This window comes from Choristoneura fumiferana, chromosome 17 (assembly GCF_025370935.1).
Source record: "Choristoneura fumiferana chromosome 17, NRCan_CFum_1, whole genome shotgun sequence".
NCBI lineage: Eukaryota > Metazoa > Arthropoda > Insecta > Lepidoptera > Tortricidae > Choristoneura > Choristoneura fumiferana.
Genome location: NC_133488.1, coordinates 2,857,098 through 2,880,852, shown reverse-complemented (window position 1 = coordinate 2,880,852; position 23,755 = coordinate 2,857,098). Strand labels below are relative to the sequence as shown.

The 23,755-nt window shown below is 38.9% G+C and overlaps 1 protein-coding gene across 2 annotated transcripts; it reads right to left on the bottom strand.

Moving 5' to 3' along the window:
• Positions 1 to 8,848: 8,848 nt before the first annotated feature.
• AP-2mu (adaptor protein complex 2, mu subunit) lies at positions 8,849 to 23,693 on the bottom strand. 2 transcript variants are annotated; one of them, XM_074100631.1, is made up of 11 exons: positions 23,532 to 23,693; positions 23,133 to 23,321; positions 22,467 to 22,629; positions 20,098 to 20,213; positions 19,059 to 19,161; positions 17,722 to 17,844; positions 16,330 to 16,489; positions 15,584 to 15,817; positions 14,539 to 14,677; positions 13,237 to 13,352; positions 8,849 to 12,465 (listed from the first exon to the last, which is right to left on the bottom strand). In XM_074100631.1, the coding sequence occupies exons 2-10, from the start codon at positions 23,307 to 23,309 to the stop codon at positions 13,245 to 13,247; spliced, it is 1,323 nt and encodes a 440-aa protein (XP_073956732.1). In that variant the 5' UTR covers positions 23,310 to 23,321; positions 23,532 to 23,693; the 3' UTR covers positions 8,849 to 12,465; positions 13,237 to 13,244. The 2 variants fall into 2 exon arrangements, with proteins under 2 accessions (XP_073956732.1, XP_073956731.1); XM_074100630.1 differs by having other exon boundaries at positions 16,330 to 16,500; positions 17,724 to 17,844.
• Positions 23,694 to 23,755: the final 62 nt, after the last annotated feature.

Below are 23,755 nucleotides of genomic sequence, written 5' to 3'. Positions count from 1 at the left end.
ACTCGGAGGATAGTCCGTTGGAAAGCAATTTCATTGGGAATTACTAATGATTTCCATAATAAGACTGTTATGCTACTTTTCTGACTTAAATCTCGTAGCTACTAGTGCAAATGCTTATAGCCGGAAAACATCGTAAAAGGGTATATAGGTTCGTGTCCTAAAAAATTCTGAGAGAAAGAAAGATAGAAGACATTTATTCACTAACATAGAGACACATATACAATAAAAATTAACACACTAATTAATGCACAACAAAAACAGGTTAGATTATCAATAAACATACACTGACACATATTTTTTTTATTTAATTATTTAATATTAATCAAAAATACCTAATCTAACCATAAAAAAAAACATTTTTAATACAAGATTTTTCTGCTGACTGTACTTTGTGTTGACTGTACTTGCATTGTCACCCAAACTACATTTGCATACCAAATTTCAAGTCGATGCTATTAACCGTTGAAGAGTTCCGTCCTGCGGAGACGATCCTGGCTGGACTACCAGGATGTCACTACTAGATTATTGTATTGTCACGCGATTGCCATAAGTATTCCAAATTACAAGTCAATCTGACTACTGGAAGTTGGTCAAATTTAACTTGCAAGATTTGATTACAGACAGACAACGGGACAGGTGAAACTAAATACTTAAAAGCTTCTAAAAAATATGAAGATGTAAAATTCCGTGACGTCACGGCCCCCCACTCCCGAAGGTTGACGCGCATCATCATTGTTGATCTTAGATAATTTAAGATTGTCGATCGACAAAAGAAAAACTAACTTTCCAATATTTTCAGATGATTTAACTGCCAAACTAAATAGAATCATATTTTTTACGTTACCTTCCAGGAAACAACGCAATCGGGCATTTCTACCTAATATTGTACCATGAGTTTAACAAAAAACCGGCCAAGTGCGAGTCGGACTCGCGCACGAAGTGTTCCGTACCATCTATACAACATTCATTAGACATTAGCAAAAAAACGGAAAAAAAACACGTTTGTTGTATGGGAGCCCCTTAAAATATTTATTTTATTCTGTTTTTAGTATTTGTTGTTATAGCGGCTACAGTTATACATAATCTTTGAAAATGTCAACTGTGTAACTATCACGGTTTATGAGATACAGCCTGGTGACCGACGGACAGACGGATGGGCAGGCGACAGCGAAGTCTTAGTAATAGGGTTTCCGTTTTTACCCTTTGGGTACGGAACCCTAATAATTTGGGATGTAGAGTAGACTCGGTCCAGATTCAGAGCTGGAAAAACAGGGTCTCCAAGATGTGTCCCCAAAATGTTGTATGGAATGTGTCCCTTTTGTTACAAAAATTACTAAGAAAAATTCGTAACAAAACGGACACATCCATACAATATTTTGGGGACACACTGTAGACCCTATTTTTCCAGCTCGGAGACACGGACTGTCTACCTTCCAAATTTTGTTGAAATCAGAGAGGTAAACTCAGGGTACAAGGATAGTTAGAAATGCCCAATTCAAGCTTAAGCCGAGTTTAGACATGCAAGAAAAATCGTGCAAGTTGCATTACATTGCGTTGCTCGATTGACCACTACAAACTCAAGTTAGTGGGGGGATAGTTCCGATGGAGTGCCGAAAAGTTTCTCGATGAGGGCTACGGCATAGATGTCGCTAGTGTCGCTGCTTAAGTGGCTAAATAAGAAACAACACAAGCTGAGATATGAGGTGCATAGGAGAAATTCGTGTCTGTATCGTTGTCCAGCGGTGGTGTAGCGGTATAGCACACGGCACGGAATGCCGAGGACCTGGGTTCGATTCCCAGCGCTGGTCTTATTTTTCTGGCTTTTCTGTGCATCTACATTTCAGTTTGTATTTTCGATATAGGTTTTACGGGATGACCGTAAAAGTAACAAAAAATTTGGAATTGAAATAAAAAATAAAAAAAGATTCCAAAAAACCAATCACTACAAACTCGTTGGCTCGTTACGGCCTGGCATACAACATAATGCAACTTGCACGATTTTTCTTGCTAGTCTAAACTCGGCTTTAAATCACAACCTACTCAAGTATCGTCCCGTGTCATAACACCGCTAAGGAGTGCTATAAGCCAGCTGTGACGCGGGCATACCGGAATGATCCGGATATAGCCACGTAAAGGCGTCTATGGATCGTGTGCGACGAATTCGCTTCTTGGATTTTTCGTACCTGTGTGTACAGGATATTATGTAACTGCAAATCCCTTATGTGTCATGAAAGTTCACTTGATTTCATGTTGATATGCCATTAATATCCCACTAATATTATAAATGCGAAAGTTTGTAAGTCTGTTTGTTTGTTTGTTGACATTTTTCACAGTTTTGTGAAGTGAATTTTAATTTTATTGTTTTTGACATTTTAATTATTTTATTGTTCGTTTGATTGTTCCTATTGCATAAACTTGACTTAGATTTAAGTATATTCTTGTTTTGGTTCTAATTATTATTATTGAATTGAATTGTAATTTGACATACTAAATTCTATTTTTTATTTTTTTATTCTGGCTGACAATTTATTGTAATAAGATTTTTTTTATACATTTGACGATCCTTTTGCGAGTTTCTTGTAATTAACTGACATGTGTAATAATGTATTTTTTCAAAAGGTAATAAATAAATCTAATCTAATCTAATCTAATCTTTGTTACTTCATCATGTCAAAACCGCTGAACCGATTTATCGGTCTACTCTAGGCAACTCTATCGTGCGGTTGTGTACCGAGCCGGCGTAGGTTATCAAGGACACTGCCGAGAAGGTAACTGCTCTTTTTTTGTACTTTGGCCACGTGGCTCTGGGCTGCCAGCCTAAAAAGCTTAGCCTTTATATAGATCCGCCTCTAGTTTTCTTCCTATTTACATTGTTCAATCCCAGACACTCGCAATCATTCGCAAATCGCGAAGTCTGCTGAGACCGCAAAGATCTGCGGCCAGTGCAAATAAGTCAATACGAGGGCTCTCACCAGACGAGGGGCTACGGAGTCACTACGTTTTATAATGTATAGAACCAGAGAATAAGTATAACTAAGCGTTTTAATGTATGGGACAAAAACCTTTTCCCAAAGTATCAGATGCCAAACTAGGTATTTTGCTCAAATAATTATTGAATCCGGCCCTAAACTACGGAGTGCAAAATTCTAACTTCGTATATCGCCGTCCTGCTGGCGCTAATATAAATTACGAGAGTGAGAGGGACGGGACGATTTTCGAATTTCTTTAGTAGCCCCCCAGGCGATACTTTGCGGAGGTCTATATCAATGAACTAGGTAAGTATAAATAATATAATGAATAAGCGACTTTACCAACTCACCAAATTTTATTGAAATCTGTGAAAAAAGGTACCTAATCAACAACAAAATAAAAATTGGCCCTGCACCGTAAGGTCGGGGTGAGGGTGAGCAAAGTAATCCTATCCTACTAATATTATAAATGTGAAAGATTGTGAAGATGTTTGGATGTTTGGAGGTTTGGCGATGTTTGATATTCAATCACGTCTGAACCGCTGAACCGATTTAGATGAAATTCGGTATACAGATAGTTTGAGTCCCGGGGAAGGACATAGGATAGTTTTTATCCCGGAAAATTTGACAGTTCCCGCGAGATAGCGATAAACGAATTCTGCGCGGACGGAGGCGCGCAACAGCTAGTTGTTTATAGTTCATTGATTTGGACCTCAAAGTAATGCCTGATTCAATAAATTACTTGAATATGATAAGGCCCATTAAAGGCAGACCTAATATTGGCAAAGATCAATATATGTCAGGCCCGCAGAAGGTGCAACCCTGCCGCGCCGCGTCAGACGAATCGGGCCGCAGATTAAAACCGATCTTATTATTGCCGAGGCTGCAACATGCGACTGCATATTGTTTAGGGTTCGGTTGAGGCGCGCTCTTTGTTCCATCCCATCCCAGCCTATACAACGCGTCTCATCATCATCAGCAGCCGGAAGACGTCCACTGCTGAACAAAGAACTCCCCCTTAAAACGCCACAATGAACGACAACTCGCCACTTGAATCCACGTTTCCCCGCAACTCTCACGATATCTTCAGTCCATCTGGTGGGAGGCCTGCCAACGCTTCGTGGTCGCCACTCGAAGACTTTTCTTCCCCAACGGGTATCTGTTCTTCGAGCGATGTGGCCCGCCCATTGCCTTGCATATTTTTCCAGCTATGTCGGTGACGAGAAGACATCACAAAGTTTCCGAATAAATGTGCTCGTGAGTACCGATCCACACTTCAATTAAACCCAAACAGAACTTATCTTATCCATTCCGTCGTAGGTAATGCTAACTATTATTTATAGAACCAAAAATGTTTAGAATCATCCCTCAAACAGCGCAGAGCGAACATGAAACCATTAGCGGTCTCGACGGAACCTCTAACTCCTGGAGCGGGGCACGTTTCACTCATTTTTCCTCTTACATCTTCCCATTTAGGGTTCCTTACACCCATTAGAGCTTCGGAAGTGGTAGGTTTTCATTAAAAAACCAGCCAATTGCGAGGCGGACTCGCACGCCCAGGATTCCGTACAAATTTGTAGGTAAGTCAAAGTAAAACTATCTTTATTCAATTTAGGCTATAACGAGCAATTATGAATGTCAGAAAAAAACTACCGGTTCGGAAAAACCTCTGTTGAGAAGAATCCGGCAAGAAACCCAACGAGGTATATATTTTTTAAACAGATTTACAATATCATTAATATCTATACATCAAAATTATTTAACACAACTTTATTTTTAACAGTCTAGGTGTTAATGAATACCTACGAGTATGTATAGTTAGTAAAGCCCCACTTCTAAGCATAATGTACGGAGTGTCATTTTGGATGGTTGCTGACATTCACATTGTGTCACCATTCAGTTGATATTGAAATCGTTTTTTCCAGGCTTCAAAAATAAGTAGAGTTATTTCTACAGAACCCTCCGAACCAGCCTGCCGCTCAATCCTGCCCGATATTACATTCATCTTGAGATTTCGCGAGCCCTGCACGAAAGCTAGATTTGTTTGTCGGATTGCAACTAAACTGATTTCAAGATTTCCAACCTTTTTTTTTAGTTATTAACGTAAAATGAAATGGCTGTGTTCCTAGTCCGCTAGCCGAGTATTTCTGGGACACATGCCAATATTATTTGAGCTGATCTGGGGGTAATATAATTGAATATTTGTATTGTTAACTGACTAGAAAGAGATTTTGTTTTCGCGTTGTGTAAGTGTAAATATAATAACTTTTCCAAACTATACGTTTTCGTCTTCAAAGCTGGCATAAGTAGATAACACCATCATCTTCATACCAGCTATAGGACGTCCGCTGTTGGACATGCCTTCTCGTATAAGTACCTCCAGTTGCTTCAGTTGGAAGCGGCCTACATCCACCGTGAATCCGGTTTTAACCAGGTCATCTATACATCTCTGGTGGACGTCCTACGCTGCGCTTGCTGATCCTCTCCATTCGAGAACTTTTCGGCCTCAACGACCACCAGGGGGGGTTACTACGAAATTCAAAACCGGCCAAGAGCGTGTCGGACACGCCCAAAATAGGGTTACGTAGCCATTACGAAAAAATTAAATAATATTTTTCTGAGGATTTTAACGGAATCTTTCAAGTTTATACCTTATGCTGCTATTTACTCTTAAACTACTAATAATTCTCAAGCAAACTTAGCCGTTATAGTTTTCCTTGAAAGTTTGATATACTTACTACCATCCTGAATTTTTTCAAATTTTTCCACTCACCGGTTTAGATTTTAGAGGGGGGATTTTTTCATGAAAATTTGCACTTTAAAGTTGAATATTTCGCAAAGAAATCACTGAAGCAAAAAATTGTCTTAGCAAACCCCTAATAGTTTTAAAAGACCTATCCAAAGATAACCCACGCTATAGGGTTGGATTAAAAAAAATCACCCCCACTTTACGTCTATGGGAGGTAACCAAAAAAAATTTTTATTTGTACCATTTTGTCGGCATAGTTTACCTATATATCCGTGCAAAATCACAGCTTTCTAGCATTGATAGTCCCTGAGCAAAGCCGCGGACGGACAGACAGACAGACAGACATGGCGAAACTATAAGGGTTCCGTTTTTGCCATTTTGGCTCCGGAACCCTAAAAACGGTCCGTTGTCCGGTGAAAACAACGGACGTCTACAAGCGGCCTTAGAGCTACCTTAAAGATGCGTTTCTACCAGAGATGTGCGAGGATATGTTGCGAAATATGTGTTTTTCATGAGCTAATAGAAACGCTTCATTTACCATCGCCTCGCTCCGCTCAGCTGTTTCCACCAGAGATGTGCTGTGCGAGGATGTGTAAATGCAGCGTTTCAGGAATGATTTGCCATAAACTGCCAGATTAATGACAATTTAAGAAAGGGTTAATTTGAGAAACGGACAATTTCAAAAAGGTACAATTTGAGAAAGGGACAATTTGAAAATGGGACTTTAGGGGGAAAATAAGTGGGGAGAGTGAATAGATCTTGTGCGGGTTACTTGGACTCGTTTACATGCTAGGTTATGATTTTTTTTAAATAGCTTATAATGTGTCCCACTGCAGGGCAAAAGCCTCCCCTTTGTTATACTAGAATATCTCTAAGGCACTGAGATGAGGTCGTGGCTTATTATAGATATCACTGCATTCCAAATTAATCGACACGATCCAGATAAGTCATGTGCCAGCCATGGCACAGGGACAATTCTAGAAAAGTACTATTTGAACAAGGGACAATTGGAGAAATGTACAATTTTTGTCGAAGGGACATTTTGCGAATGGGACATTGTCCGCCTCTAAATAATCAGTTTACGCGAGTGAAGTCGCGGGTAATGGCAGTACCTACCTATATTATAAAAGTTCAAGTTAACTCTTTTCCAGTAAACCCATTCAATGAACTAAGTTTGTTAATACAACCTTTCGGTTCCTTAAATCTATTTTACTTTGAAGAAACTCGATTCTATATCACCAATTTTTATTTAACTGCCAAACTTTAACTATTTACTAACTCCAGTGCCATTAGGCATCCAATCTATGGTTTTCTCATGGTAACTGGTACCAATATGAACTTTATGAGGCACGGGTGGTCTTAATATAATCGCTAAAATTTATTATGTTTAGGTATTTTTAAACTACCTTTTAAATGAGTTATGGCTTTTATTTATTAAGCACTTAAAACTGGAGTTACCTTTACTGCCTTGCAATGAGTATTTATATTAAAGCTGCCACGTGTAGCGGGAGGCGAGGTACGAACGAATGTTGCCTACTTATACCTACAGCAGACCCTCATTCATACCTACGTACCTAGATACGTCCTACAAACGTGACCGACTGAAGATTCTCTTTCGGCCGATTTAACTAAATAAATGTACCTACACTTCATTTTTTTAACATTTTATCAGAAGTTAAGCGATCTTTACGTGTCTTTTTATTGAAAAACACTTTTGAAAAATAAGTCACAGCAAATATGTAGCAAATAGCAAGGACATTATGATCATTACATTCTTTTGGTATCATATAAGTAATAGTTCTTGTTTTTCCGAAAACGTTTTGCAATAAAAAGACTCGTCAAGATTGTTTACCCTTTTTTTAATTCTAAAAAAAACAAGTATAGTTTCGGCCACAATTTCAGTTTCTTTCGAAATTCCAAAACATTTTTTTTTGTCAAATATAGGTTGCCTGGAAGAGATCGCTCTTAAGCGATAAGGTCGCCTATTGCTTACCTTGTAATTTTCCCTCTGTGTACCTGTTTTCTGGATCGCTTACTATTTCTGGTGTACAATAAAGAGCCATTGTATTATATTGTACCTACCTACATACAATCTGTACTATATACTGTACTAATTAGGTATATCCTGCTTTTTCGTTTGCGAAGAATTCGTACATATATCGCACGCCAGCTACAATTTTAAACTATATGTACTTACAGTATTTTTTTATTATTTCAGCAGTGTAGAATGCGTTACCAGTTCCAGTTAAAAGTACCTCGTTTTACTTGTGTTCAGAACTTGCGTCGCGTGCTTAAGTGTGTCAACAAAATATTGCGAATCGCGTAGTAACGTTCAAAGTCGTTGTCACCATAGATAGTTCATAAAGCTGACGCATTAATCTTATCCACGAACGTTTGTCAGGCACACTAGTGGCGTGGCGCTAAACAATGAGGGCTATCGCGTATGAATTCGCCGCTAGAGGCGCTAGTGTAGCGTGAGGTCTCCGAATTGTCAATCTCATAGTGAGCATTTTGCAATATCTGAAATTAGTTATAGCATGCGTTCCCAATGAATGTCAGACAGTCTTTCGGTTCCGAACAAAACCTAAACTGTGGCATGCTCCAGGTGGATTTTAATCTAAACTTTGTCTTTACCCCAGACTTTGAAAGCCATACTTAAAAACCTCACGCAACAGTGCGCCATCTAGTGAGACAAAATACGATAGCCCTCATTCAATAGGCTAGTGCCCAAAAACATTCCAATTCAGAGGTTCCCAAAGTGGTCCAGGTGGACCCCTAGGGGTCCTCAGGAGACCAGACGGGGGCCACGTTGGGCTGATAAAAAAATGAGTGTTTTAGGAATATAGCGCTTCATCATTATCATTTTTTGTTTGATTGACAAAAGAAAAAATACGTGTGCAATATTTTCTGACAATCTAACTGACGAACTAAATAGAATATTTTTTTTACCCAGAAAACAGTTACCTGTTGCGACGGAAACAAGTCCCTATTGCGACGGAAACATTTCGCTATTGCGACGGAAACAGTCCCACTTGCATATTTTTACAGGGTCCCTAAATTTTAAAGGCATTTCCGCTCGGCCATCATCAATTTCATCATCCAGACAGCATAGGTTTGAAATTATAAACAATACTTTTTTTTACTATTTTATTGTACATTAACCTTTTTGTAACACCATACAATATAAGCTTTTCCTATAACAACATGCACTTACACGAGAGTCATCTCCGAAACACGTTCGTATATTTTTTTATTATTATACAAATATGTTGTTATTTTGCCGTTGTGTGCTTCAAACAATTATACTCACTCGTATAAAGTTGAGAATATTTAAAATAGTTTTTTTAACCTCCAGAGTCCTTACTTTTTTGTACAGATGTACCTAGTGCTTAAGGACTAAACGAGAGTCACCAGTTTTGTTATTCTGTAAAAATATTTCTCCTGTCAAAAAAATTTTTTTTACCCAAAATTGTTTACCGAGCGTAGTTTATGATAAAACCTTTTAAGTAATCGCTGACGTATTTCGGAGATAACATGTTTCAAGCAAATATCCTATCATATTACTATCTAATTACAATAACTTCATTACATAGTGATACTTTTTAAAAGTAATAATATTATAATATAATAATTTATGTATTTAATTCAATTAAATGAAAGCATATCTAAATTGTATAGGAATGGTATGTTAACATTGGTAGTTCACGACACATGAATCAAGTTACCTAATAATGTATGTACATTAGGTTTATTTATAGCATAAAAGTTATACATAAAATCAGGAATTTTAAATAAAAGTTGTATGTAAAAACCTCATATATATATAGGAATAAAAATGTTACAGTAATGTTTCCTTTAGAACCTATATTACGAAGTGCAAAATTCGAACCCCATATCTTGCCGTGCCGCTGACATTTATATTATTTCATACGATAGTGAGAGGGACGGTACGATACGAACTTCGATTTTCGAATTTCATAGTAGCCCCTCAGGTCCGCACCGCTCTTGACTCTACAGTTCACAATGCTCTCCATGCCGAAAGAGACCGAAATAAATAAAGTTCGCACGAAGAAGAGAGGTCAAGAACCTTAAGGGGCTGTTTCACCATCCATTGGTTAGCGTCAACCGACGGTTAAATGTGATGCCGTCTCCGTCTATTCGAACAAAACAAATAGAGACGGCATCACACCAAACCGCCAGTTAACACTAATCAATGGATGGTGAAACATCCCCTAATACTAACTGAGGAATACGAGACAAGGGTGATAAGTCCTGGGTGTTGGAATAAATGTGACATTTCTATTAATTCCTCTTATCAACAGATCTATGAGTATAACATAGCAGCGAAACTAACCCACATAAGTTATTTTCAAGTCACAACTGGCCAACTACTGATACCAGCTCAGTAAGGGCTGTGCAAGTGACTTACTTCACTACCCAATAACTTCAGAGTGACAACCCTGTACGCCGAATGGATTTATTAGTCGATAACTTAGGAGCTTCACTGCTATATTAATTAGATCCTGTTAAAACGAAAGGGGAATGCCAAAAAATATGCAGGAAAAACTCAGAATCGATTAAAATGAACCATACTCGTCAATGGGTAAGTAGAGCGTATCCAAAAGAGATCCTATAGAGAAATCAATCTTAGAGTTTTCTTAGTGGTATTAGGAACGCGGCAATCAAACACAACCTAGTGGGAGGCAGAGATGGGTATTAATCGATTAATTTTTTAATCACCTAATCAATCGATTGAACAATCAATCTTCACAAAATTAATCACGATTCATTTAGTCGAGATTAAATGAATAATAGAAATAAATAAATTTTATTTGGTTGTAGTAAATATACTGCAAACATACTAGAATGATTTTCTAAGTGAACAGCACATGGCAAGACATTTAATTTTTGTAACGTGCGTGTTCTATTTTTTATCGAGATTTAATCGTGAAATTTAGTCGATTAAAATGACGATTGATCAATCGTTATTAGACTACTCCGTCGATTAATCGAGAGAAAAGTAATGTAATTAATTAATTGATTAAAATTTTTGTCGCTAGTTAATCGACGATTAATTTAATCCAATCGTTAGTCGATTACATTTTGCTCATCTCTGGTGGGAGGTGGTGGGTTATGCTTAGGATAACTCGTTTAAATCGACTCTGTTTTTTTGGCATTGTCCTTTATGTGAGCAACTATAATTTTTAAATCATCAATAATAAAAATTATGCTTGAACATCATCAGTGCAATAATACTCGATTTTTGGCCAAACGCATCGTAAAAGCGTCATACGACGCAACCACTTACTAAATAGCATAGTGTTTACATGTATCATTTAACTATTTTGCCTACTTGTGTGTAACCATCATCAAAACCAATTTAAATATACATAAAAAAAAACATCATTTTGAGATTCGATGTGGCTTACAAACATCTATAGTTATTACATACTATATTACTCAGTATGTCGTACATACGCATAAAAATAAAAATAATCTACTTAAAAATAATGTAGCGATAAAAAAACATCAGAATCTCTGTCAGTAGGTATTTGAACCGAATGCGTTAAAGTATGTACCGATTACACCGTATCGTTCCATGACCGTAATCGGAACGTGTCAGCCACAATTTATTTTGTATGAGACTGCTCCCTAGCACGTTTTTTTACCCACCGTCGCCGTCGCGTGCCATGCACGGAGCGTCAAAAACGGTGCCGATACACTCATGGGTATGACACGCCGTTGATGTTGTAGTCCGTGTCATGTTATATTCCGTGCCTGGTACGTTCCTATTACGAGTACGGTCATGGTAACGGTGTAGTGGTTAGAGACTTTTATGTGTACTGTGGTCTGTGGTCCAATCAAGACAAGTTGCCACACACACTGCGTCATGTTATATTGTAGCTTTATACTTCGTTTTTTTAGCATTAGAAAGAAGGTAAGTCTTGCTTGACGTGTCTTTTAATTAAAAAACACTTTTGAAAAATAATTTAAAGCAAATATGTAACAATTAGCAAGGGCATGTGCTCATTTACATTATTTTGGTATCATAAGTAATAGTTTGTTTGTTTTTAAAACGTTTTTCAATAAAGACTCGTCAAGATTGTTCACCCTTTTTCTAATGATAAAAAAATGAAGTATTAACGGAATTTAGACGAAGTCAGTGTTGGCTGTCAGTTGTACAGGCAGCCAGTGCTGGGTCATCATTGGCCTTGTATAAACAGTTTTTCAAGACAAGCCAGCACTGGCATGAATAGAGCGCCGGCCTATATCAAGCCAGTGACCCATAAGCCATAATCCAGGAATTAAATGAATCCAGTTGACCTCATCTAAACACGGGCCAGCGCTGGCTTGTCTGGGAACTGGCTTCGTCTAAACCTTGCTTAATAGGTGTCGACAAAAAATGACGTCTTGTACACATTTATTAGGTTCAGTTATCGTTTTCCAGCCACGTAATAATACGCCCAATGTGTTAATGTGACAGAGTAAAAAAGTAACCAGCTACTTTTGATGCTGACCGTACTATGACCAGAACAAATGCAGTACCACAAATTCTTGACGAAGGAATAACACTTTCAACCATGTAGCTTTTTTTTATGAAATCTAGAAAGAATATTCTAGCTGTCTTTTACTTTCAACTCTAAGGTTGGTTAAGTAAGAGTTGAGAAGTTCGCCATTTCAAGGTAAAATATAAACAGTATGTAACACGCCGTAGTAGCATCGTATCCGAATCGATAAGATGAAATTCTGAAAACAGTAAAGGGGGTATTTAAATGCAAGAACGATGAAATAATTAGTACAATTTAGAGTTTTATTTTATGACCCTGCTTCTCTGCGAGAGCATGAGTATTTGAAATTATTCAGAACAAAGCAAAAAAAGCAAGCCAAAAAGACGAGATATCGTCGCGTCCCGCCCTCACCTCAGTTGTGACTCTAAAATCAACTTCTACGCAGGTTTTACTTTCGCGAGACATATTTGGAAAATTACAAAAATGGAGTCATTCAAGTTAGTATTACGTAAGCAGAATTTTAGTCATTTTTAACCCCCCTTCTCCCTTGTCAGCGAAAGTCAGCAAAACCCAACAACCCTCCCCCCATGCTCACGTAAACATTGGTACATATATTTTTAAATCTATTCAGGTGTCTTTACTGTTCTTCATGTGATATTGTTGCAAGTAGGGTAGCCATATTTGCTTGAATTAAAACCTACTACATTTTGCATAAAAAATCAAGAAATACTAAATAAATATTGCTGACGTAAGCACCATCTAGACCCCCCCGACCCCCATGTCATCAAAAATAAGCAAAGCAAAGACCCCCCCACCCCCCTTCGGTGCTTACGTAATACTTGAATGTCCCCTTTGACACAGTCCAACACACAGCCGCGAGATAGAGCGGGCGGGCGCCACCGTCGTGAACTTCCGAAAAGATCGAAACTAGCCAGATCGTTCTCGACTTATAGTCGTGAGCTGTCGTTTATTTTTTGTGATTAAAACTTTGTTTGATAGACGTACTCACAATCAGGTCTAGCATCTCGTCTCGTACAGCCCGGAGCGTCCAATGTAGCGCACCCATTTGATGACGTCGTGGTCGGAATAGTTCAGCTTGGGCTCGAACACTTTCAGGTACCGGACCTGGGGACACAGCATGTACCTCCTCTTGATATATGCAGGACAATTACGTAGAGAGTAGAGAAATGCTTTTTTGCTTTACTTTGCTTGCTACAAATCAAGTGGCTTGACGTTAGATGCGGTGAAATGGACACCATAAAACGATCTAAGAAGGCACTTCAATAAAATTAAAAAAAACTTTTCTATCTGTTCCTTCTCTAAAATCAAAATTTCATAAAACGAAATCTCATGTGTCTCTAGGTTAACATTGGCAAAATACGTCTCGCTAAAATATGGCAGAAAGCCACAGAGCAAAAAAAAACTGCTGAAGTGGATTTGAAGTTGCTTTAAAACAAATAAATAGTTAGTCCATTGACGTGGCAAATAATGTAACATACTTCTATTATTATACAAAATCTATAGCGACAGTTGAAAGGAGAAATTGACTAAGCGACATTTTTGTGAAAATTTTGAGACATAGCTCCAACGACAGAAAAAAAAATTATTGAATCAGGCGTTACTTTGCGGAGGTCCATATCAATGAACTAAAATAATTTCCTTGCTCACCCGCGACCTTACGAAGCTTAGCTATCGTAAGGTCGCGGGTGAGCAAGGAAATTATTTTAGTTCATTGACAGAAAAAAAATTACAGATTCCGAACATGTATGTAACTTACTCATCCCAGCTTTTATACGTCCCACTGCTGGGCACAGGCCTCCTCTCAGAACAAGAGGGCTTGGGCCATAGTTCCAACGCGGGCCCAGTGCGGACTGGGAACTTTACACGCACCATTGAATTGCTTCGCAGGTTTGTGCAGGTTTCCTCACGATGTTTTCCTTCACCGCAAAGCTCGTGGTAAATTTGAAATGTAATTCCGCACCTGGATTTCGAAAAACCCAGAGGTGCGAAACGGGGTTTGAACCCAACGACCCTCTGCTTGAGAGGCGATAGGTCAAACCACTAGGCCACCACGACTTCGCGGTTTCGGGGGGTATATAACATACTATCTTAAAAAAATGTCGCTTAGTCAATTTCTCCTTTAACCGTCGATAGGAGAATAGAGTTTTGACAGCTGATATAAAAACATGGCAGGTAGTGTCAACTTCGCTACTAGTATGTTAGTTAAAAATGACACGGACAGGCACAGAGATACACACGTTACACTTTTAAGACCAGTCTTTTTGAGTCGGGGGTTAAGAAAGGATCATACCTTGAAGCCAGAGGGTGCGAACGGCACTTCGAATCCCATGGAGATGGGCGGGCGAGTCCATTTCTTCTTGGTATCAGTTTCGAGGAGCTCTATTTCCGCTGACAGTTGAGTTTCTTTCATGCCCGCCATGCGTTTGATTCTGAAAACAAAAATAGCGTTAAAAATTCTATAAAATAGCGTTAAAGAACTCTCCTCAAAACTTCTGTTGAACAACCAGAACAAAAATTGCAAATGTTAAAAAACTTACGAAAGTTATGATGACAATAGATTTAAGCATTAATGCTTCAACATTGCGCCAAGGAACTTTACACACGCTTTATGGCAACCCATCAAAGTATTTTAAATTTTCCTTCAACCCAAGCACCTTACTTTTCCTTTTCTATTTTTGCAGATTTGACGCCGGTCTCCCATAATCCACCTTTTGCGGGTTACTCGAGTGTAGCGTGTAGTGTGAAGCTTTAAATTGAGCATTATACTTATAGGCCTAGAACGCATTTCAATTTGCGTATTATCTAACGAACGGACGCTCTTTTTTACATTCACCATCTCTTTCTACCTATATCCTACACAGTGTGACAGAAATTGTGATTCCGAGTGCGTTAGACAATAAGGCATAAGGGGCCATTCATTTATTACGTAAGACGATTTTTGCCAGTTTTTGACCCCCAAAAAAAAAGAATGAGCCGACCCCCTCCCTCCCTGTGTCATATTTATTACGTAAGAATCTAAAGGAAAAAATGAATACACGTTTGGAAATTTAGCGACGTGCTGTGACTGAACCACACAGTAAAACTTGTATATCCTATACGCATATATTATCCGAGCGCGCGCTTTTTCAAAGTATAATCTTAACATTGCGCTTTTTTGTGATCTTACGTAAGAACTATCAAGACCCGCTCCCACCCCCTTGTAAGAAAAAATAAGACATGGTCGTCTTACGTAATAAATTAATGGCCCCTAAGAACTGATGATCAACATGTGACCTCGACACACTCCAGATTTAAATATAGTTGAACGTCTGTACTCGACAATTAAAAGTACTTACTTCCACACAATAGCGTTCTCTGAAGCCTTATACTTGGCTTTGCCCTTGAGGCAGATGAGTTGGACCCCGCTGGTGTTGAGGGGTGTTGGGATCTTCACTTCAATCTTTTGGCCCAACAACGAGGGTTTGAAGTTGCTCTTGAGAACCACTTTCACTTCCATCTTGGTGCGGCCGACCTCGCGAACCAATGGGATTACGCGGAACGGGAGCGATATGTCCTTTGTGGTACGGTATCTGGATGAAATGAAAAGATGTTAAGCTGTTGTCAAAAAAAAAGATTTTGTTTTTATGATTGCGGCAGTAACTAATATGTTTTCGCGAATTCTAAGCCTAAGGTCGGACTTGGTTAGTTTTCATATACGAATTATATCGCAAGTTTTAAAGCTGTAAGTTCATATTTTATTCTTCCGAAAATTTGGCTTGCTGGTAGAAACTAGTCATCGAACATAGGGCTCTTCCATGGTTGTTTTAGTAGGTACTTAATAAATACGTATATGAAAACAAGCCAAGTCCGACCTTAGGCTTTAATATATATTATCCTAAATTTTAAGAAGAAATGATATTTTAAGTAGTTATAATTTTTTTATGTTGTTATAAATCAATTTCAGGACTGACCATTGAACTTGGCACCCATTTAGATCGCACTTCTTTTGTCGTTAAATTCAACAATCAAGGCATATATCATAATATTGAACTTGGCTCTCATTTCACATTTATGTTTTGATGGGTTATCGTTAAATCCTCACCTCATTAGCTCAAACTCTCCGTCGGGCGGTATGAAAGAGATGCTGTGCTCAGTTTCAAACTTGCTGAGCTTCACGCACTGATGGAACTGGCAGTCGTCTATGACCACCACCGGCTTGCCGGAGCGCGCCGGGTCGCTGTCTGTGTTGCCGGAGATACCACCTGAGAAGTCAGCGCCGGGAATACCGAGGTAAGGATGGGGTGTCGCACAAGACTACATCGCTCGTGCCGAAAATACAACATTCCCAAAATACTACATTGCCTATTTATTACATTCCCGTTGTACCCGATGTCTATAAAATAAGACATGCCATCAAAAAAAATACTTCCTTGAGTAATCTTCGATTTTGTAATATGGTGCTACGAGAATCTGCCCCTCCGGAGGAGGCAATGACGCCGTCCCCCATAGAACACCACAAGTGGGCGACCCCACTACTTTAACTGATACCGGCACGTCCCGGGTAAGTTTTCCCCAATCAGACCTCAACCAGACTGAGTTTCTTGTCGTTTCTTCTCAGTCAGGACTTAACGTAGTCTTTCCGAAACGATTTAGTATAAAAATTCCGATAGCTTGCATAACCTTCCCTTAGCGTCCAAAGTCCGAGGTCAGCTCCATAGGAGCACCCTTTGGCATGCTAAGCTAAAATTCCCACTTTCTGAGCGGCTCGTCTGGCTGATCGCCCTCTCTCCGGTAAGCTGTAAGCCGTCTGAGGCTACTAGCAACAGTCCGTCCGGAAAAAAAAACGAGAATCTGGTAAGCTAGAAATGTGGTAAATAGTACCTAGTATTTTGAAAAATGTGGTATTCTGGGCACGTGGTATTTTAGGAACGAGCGGACTACATTCACGCCGACACTGGCGTTTGATTAAGGGGGGCACTGAGCTTCTAGCGCTAATCAATTTTAAGTACTATGCACTCGTGAATAGACTCAAGATAGGTTGGACAGAACGCGCGCGTTCAGGTATTTTCCTCGTATAAAATACATATTTCCTCCTCCACGACGGGGTCCTCGGACCACGTGGAGGCGATCAGTTGAGAAGGAAGCTGGCTCAATTGGTCTCGGCTGGGAAGAGCTGGAAGAAGCCGCGCAATATCTAGCCAAATGGAAAACTTCTACGAGCCCTATGTCCCTAGTGAGGGATAACAGGATCATCACATCATCAAAAATCGCGATAGAAAACATCTATTTTTCTTATCATTCAAAAAACTCATGACCTGCCGCCCAATAAATACGCCGTACTAAGGTTTCATTTTGTTTTTAGAGACTACTTTTGAGATTTTTTTATAATCGAATTAATCACACTTAAAAGTTAATTAACCAAACAATAATCAACAATAGTTTAGAAAGCTAAGAATCATACATCGTTGGACATTTTTACTGTGCTGCAACTCACCATTCCCCTTCCCCTTTGCCTCCATAACGATTTTGTCGTTGATGCCGAACTTGCATTCCGGCATGCCCGATAGATACGATTTCATCACAACTTTTCCAGCCACGTGAGCCGATAGCACTTGGCCTGGAATAAAAAAAGGTATGCGACACCATTAGTCAACAATTTTAAGCTTTAGTATAATCCGTTTAATGTCAACCAGGAATAAACAGGTGACATTTGAATTAAAAAAATAAAGAAATATCTAGTAGGTGTAGTTTCAAAATGAATAAATAGTAATGCTGACTAAGAGTAAAAAAACCGGTTAATTGAATTTGCTGATTGTACGTCCTTTATATAAAAATATGTTTCCTTTATTTTGAGAAGAAGTTTTAATTTTTGAGAGAAGTTTTTATTATAATTTCGAAGACAATACTAAGACTGTGCACTAAGACTGAATAAATAATAAATATTCCTTAAGTAAAAAAAAAAATAGTAAGTTCAAGTTCAATTGTTCTTAGGGACCTCGCCCACGGCGACTTTTTGTAGCGATGGTGTCGCGCGTTCTGTAAATGCTCGACAGCATCGCTACTAACGCGCGTTACTCGCATTGGCAACGCGCTACAGCATCGCGACTGTATCGATGCAAATCTAGGCAAATCTATATTAATAATTTCGTCAAGGGGTACGGTAGACTCGAACGAAATGCACATCAAATTGAAGAGCGTAAAAAATTAGTCAATCCGAGTCGACAACTTGTAGGCGGAAAATTCGGATTATCGAGTATTAAATTACTAAGTATATAATGGCGTTGCGAAGTAAACATGTCAAAGTGAGTATAAACTTGAATAAATTACTAAGTATATAATGGCGTTGCGAAGTAAACATGTCAATCAAAGTCATCACATCAAAGTGGCGTTAGTGTCACGTCATCACGTGTCACAGGTGCCACAGGTTTGCATTTCGTTCTCCATTGTGACCTCTTAAGGGCCCCACACACGGTACGATTCGTCGATTTTCATCAGATCGATCGTACAGACGAATCGTACCTCGATTATGAGACAGAGACATCATAGTTATTTGGGCAAATAAGATTTAGCAGAACTATCTACTGGTGAAATACCGATACGTAGGTTAGCTGTGAGAGTACGTTTGTGATAATTATTAAGGCTGGGAATATACTTCAGATTTTTCGATAAGTACGACAGTCTTTTCAGTGGCAAAAAAATTTTTTCAAACATATTATTATGAGTCTACATTTTACCCGAGCGAAGCCGGGTTTTCATCTAGTAGTATATTAACATTGTCCAACAGCGGACGTCCTACGGCTGATACTATGATGATGATGACATAAATATTACCTTGCGGCGACATAAGCAAGTTGACATACTCCAATACATCCAGGAACAGCTCGTTGCGACGGTACTTGATGCCTTCGCGCCGCCACCCAATCTGCCCTGTCACCTGTCAACATTTTTTTTTATCAAATAGCTGGCAAACAAGCATGCGGGTCACCTGATGGTAAGCGATCACCGCCACCCATGGACACCTACAGCATAATTAGCACTGCGGGTGCGTTGCCGGCCTAAAGGGGAGGGGGATAGAGGAGGGGGGGAGGGGGGAGGGGAGTTGGGCCTCCGGATCTCCCACTCACCGTACGAAACACGGTAGCAAAACTACTATTTCACGCCGGTATTCTGTGGGCGTGTGGTACTAACCCGGTCGAGCCGGCCCATTCAAACTGCAGCCAGCAAGTGGTTACAGTAAGGCTCTACCACATGCAAAATGAATAAATACAAATCAACGTGAGTGAAACCAGCCCTGGGGTCTTAGAGCAAGGGGAGCGATCTCCCTAGGCGTCAGACAGCAAGGGTCATTTTCCAGTTTGGGAGCGTTCAAGTATTACGTAACGCAATTTGGGGTGAGGGGGGGTCTTGTAAAACTAAAACGTTACGATGCGTCACAGGGGCGGGAGGAGGGATTCAAACAAAACGTTACATCAGTTTTTTTGTAACAAGCACATACTATAATGTCGTCAAAAGTGGGAAATTTGCATCATCAGTTATTGTTCTTGGCCTGCTGAGTTGCCAGTGTGGCTGAGCCAAAAATGCCAACTTAATTCGGAAAACGGCTTAAGAAAAGCTAAAAAAAAAATAGAAATGGTAATTTTGGTGTAACATAACATTTAGGAGGAACAGAAAAATGTGACGGCGCGTTACATGGGGGCAGGGGCGGTCAAAAATCTCCAAAAATTGTGTTACGTATTACTGAAAGGCTCCCTTCAGTGTAAATAAAATTATGAAGGCGCCTTTTGAAAGGCGCGGAATAGAGAGGGTTAAAAAAATACTAGAAAAATACCACACCATTAATAGATCTGGCCAGGATTAAGTTACAACAGACCTGAGAGGTAATCTGTGCCTGTTCCTCCTTAGACGCAGATTTGATGCCTTGCTGGGTGATGAATGTCTTCAGAACACCAGTGTCTGAGTTCTGCGGATATCCAAAATCCAGGATCTCTGCAAAGCAAAGAGATAATCATTAAAACTTTGACCGACACGGTCGGTAAATGCTGAAATAGTGTAGTGCCAAATGTAAAATTCTCAAAACCTCAAAACGTCTGCGTTTTCACAATGTTAGTTCTCTATTTTGTCAGCTTTCTCAAAATGTCTGCTATTGAAAATGTGCACAATCTCAAGAAGTTGTCTATTCACAATTTTTTTACATTCCTATAATATTAGCAGTACCATAAGTTCTGCTTTTCCGCTATATTCTCTTTTTTATTTAGGTTTTTATTTATTTATTTATTTATAGCCTTATAACAGAAATACAGTATAATTATATCTATAGTATTCCTTAATCTACGGTAACCGATTGTGTGCCTTCGGGCAAAGGCCTCCCCCATTTTTCTCCACTCTTCCCTAACACTAGTCTGATCCAGGTCTTTCCAGCCATGTCTTCGATTTCATCGGCCCACCTTTTAAATTGCCTACCCCTGTTTCTTTTGTGGCCTCTAGGGTGCCATAGAGTTGCAATTTTGCTCCACTTATCTCTTATTTAGGTTATTGTCTTATAAAAAGAAATTTACTGCGATATTTAAAAAAATAACAGAAACACAACAAATAAAATGTATATTTAGGGGCTGTTTCACCATCCATTGATTAGTGTTAACTAGCGGTTAGGTGTGATGCCGTCTCTATTTGTTTTGTTCGAATAGACGGAGACGGCATCACATTTAACCGTCGGTTAACGCTAATCAATGGATGGTGAAACAGCCCCTAAAGTGAAAGTGAAGTGAAACAGCCCCTTAGAATTACACAACGTCTAAATAGGAAAAACAAAAAAAAAAACAACAAACACTTTACAGATATGTAGCAATAAGCACAAGCTCAGCATTTAATGCTGCCGGTCGAGTAAACCGGCGGCGCTGATTTTCAGCCTGCGCCCGTCCCAAGGCACGTTTTACACAGTAAATAAAAAAGGAAATAACCAACATAAAGTTGGGAAAACCCCGACATTGTCATTTCAAAGTTCAACATCTCAAGAAAGGCTGAACCGATTTTGATGAGACATATCTAAGAATCATCGCTAGAAAGCCTGCTTTCATATTAAAAAAACCGCATTCAAATTGGTTCACCCGTTTAAGAGCTACGGTGCCACAGACACACATAGCGGTCAAACTTATAACACCCCTCTTTTTGCGTCCGGGATTAATATACAGGGAGGGATAGACTCGCAAAGGTATTAAAATATGTCCCTTGCGTAGGGAAAATGAGCGAGCACCCATGAGGCTGACATGATCACCTGGAGTGTTCAAAGCCTCAACAAAAAAAAAAAGGTATTAAAAAATGGAAGAGTAATCAATGGGAAATGAAGAACTCTTTGGTCAGTGCATAATTGTTACTGTATAGTGTATTATAATATAATACTGTATCTGCTAAATTGTAAAACAACTCCGGAAGGGGGTGCGGAATCTCATACCACAAGTATTGTCATACTTACCAGGAGGGGCAGAACATAAATATTGTGTAACATTGGTTGGTACTGAATAAATATTTTTTTTTTAGTGCAAAAATATAAGAAAAAAATATATTGTCACTGCATACTGTTAAAAAAGCTCGTACCTCAAAGTCAATTATTTTACTGAGTGAACTTTTAGAACATTATTCAATTTTGTTGACATGGATTTGAGATACAAGATTTTCAATGTAGTGATGATTTACAACAATTGGCCTAGTTCCAAATTACCAAACTGACTGCTTGAATTATATAATAATGGACAAAAGAGAACATTCATACTAATATTAGTGTTCATTTAGTGGAAATATTAGATTTTGATTTATTAAACTGAGATTAACACTAAATTGAGTTTTTATTCATGAAGAGCTATATGTATGTGATAGTAACTCTGTCTTTGTTTAGTTAATCTTCAAAATTCTCAACCAATTTTGATGAAACAATGTACATATTGCCTGTTATTATTATAGTGCAAGGTAAGTAGATTTTTTATTTATTTATAAAGTGGCCACAGAACAAAATCAGATCAGCGGAGTTGCAGCGAAGCTGTGTCACAAAATCAAAGCAAGGTACAAAACATAGATACAAAAAGCTTCTATTGGTGAAAAGAAAATGTCAACAACAACAGACTGTTGTGTGACAGAGATAGATATATACCTACAAATTCCACGCAGATGAAGTCATCAGTAACAACTACTAGTAACAAGGGTATCTTAGTACTTAATTGGAAGAAAATGACAATCATGGGTTCTTACCATCGAGCAATTCATAGATGAGCACAAAGTTGTTTTTGATGTTTTCTTCCGAGATCTTGCCAAAATATGACTGCATGACATCAATGATCTTCAAGAGGAACTCGAACACCATTGCGGCATTCACATTCTGCTTGGTTACAGCTGCCAGCCAAATATTGGCTCGCTGTTGAAGATGGGAATAAAAATTACAAGCTTTTATTTGCAATGATAATATGCAATGCAATGGTAAGTTGATTGGTTGAAATCTTACAAGAATATTTTGACTCATATTTGGTGGTTGAATGTACTCCAAATTGGGCATTGTTTTTAGGCACAAGAGTTGCACATGTATGTCCTTTTTTTCATATTACCATTACATTATGTTCATTGGGTTTAAAATTAGCACAATGAACCGGACAATTCCTATCTTAATTCGAGTTTAGCCCGACATGCTACGGATTAGACCGACATGCTACAGATTAGCCCGAAACATGTTGGGCTAAACTCGATTTAAGATGTGAGATATCCAAGTCAATATATTTAATATGAACTTTTTGGAAACTTTCCGAAACTTGCACATCTGTAAATTTAATTAGTGACACAAGTTTCATTTCCTACTGAATTTTCTTAACAAAGGGCAGGGGACAGGGGTCTTATCTAGCTTGAAATTAAGTACCATAGTCTTACCTTGATATGAAAAAAGGACGTCCTAGCGATGTTAGTGACAGGCGACCGGACCTGCTGCCGCGCGTGAATCACGTTCACCCGGAACGCGTCAACTGCATTCCGACCGATATCGTCCCGGTACACCCGCGAGATCAGGACCTCGCCTTTGTGGTTGTAGACGAACAACCCACCGATCATCTTGACGATTACCTACAGGAAAAGACCGAATTAGATGGGCGGATACCCTCATCTATTATAGTCACTTTTGTTTGTTTATTGAGTTTTGAGTGATGGGAACGGGCAATAAGATAGGAGGTATTTTGGGAAGTCAGAAACTGAAGACAGGATGTGCCCAATAAAACCGATAGGAAACCAACAGACCATCATTGAAAAACGTGAATGTTACTTGTTCTAACGTACCTGTTAGCCGTTTGCTACAAACATCAGGTTGTGATATATTGATTATTGATCTAATATCAATAAGGATAGTCCAATTAATGCATTTTTAAAATGATTTTGCTCAATCGAAGACGATGCCCGCCCCCAAAAATGAAACGTCAATACCGACAACAGATACAGATAATAAATTAATTTTCGGAATTGCAATATAGAAAAATAAACATCGAATCATTATCAAAAACTTG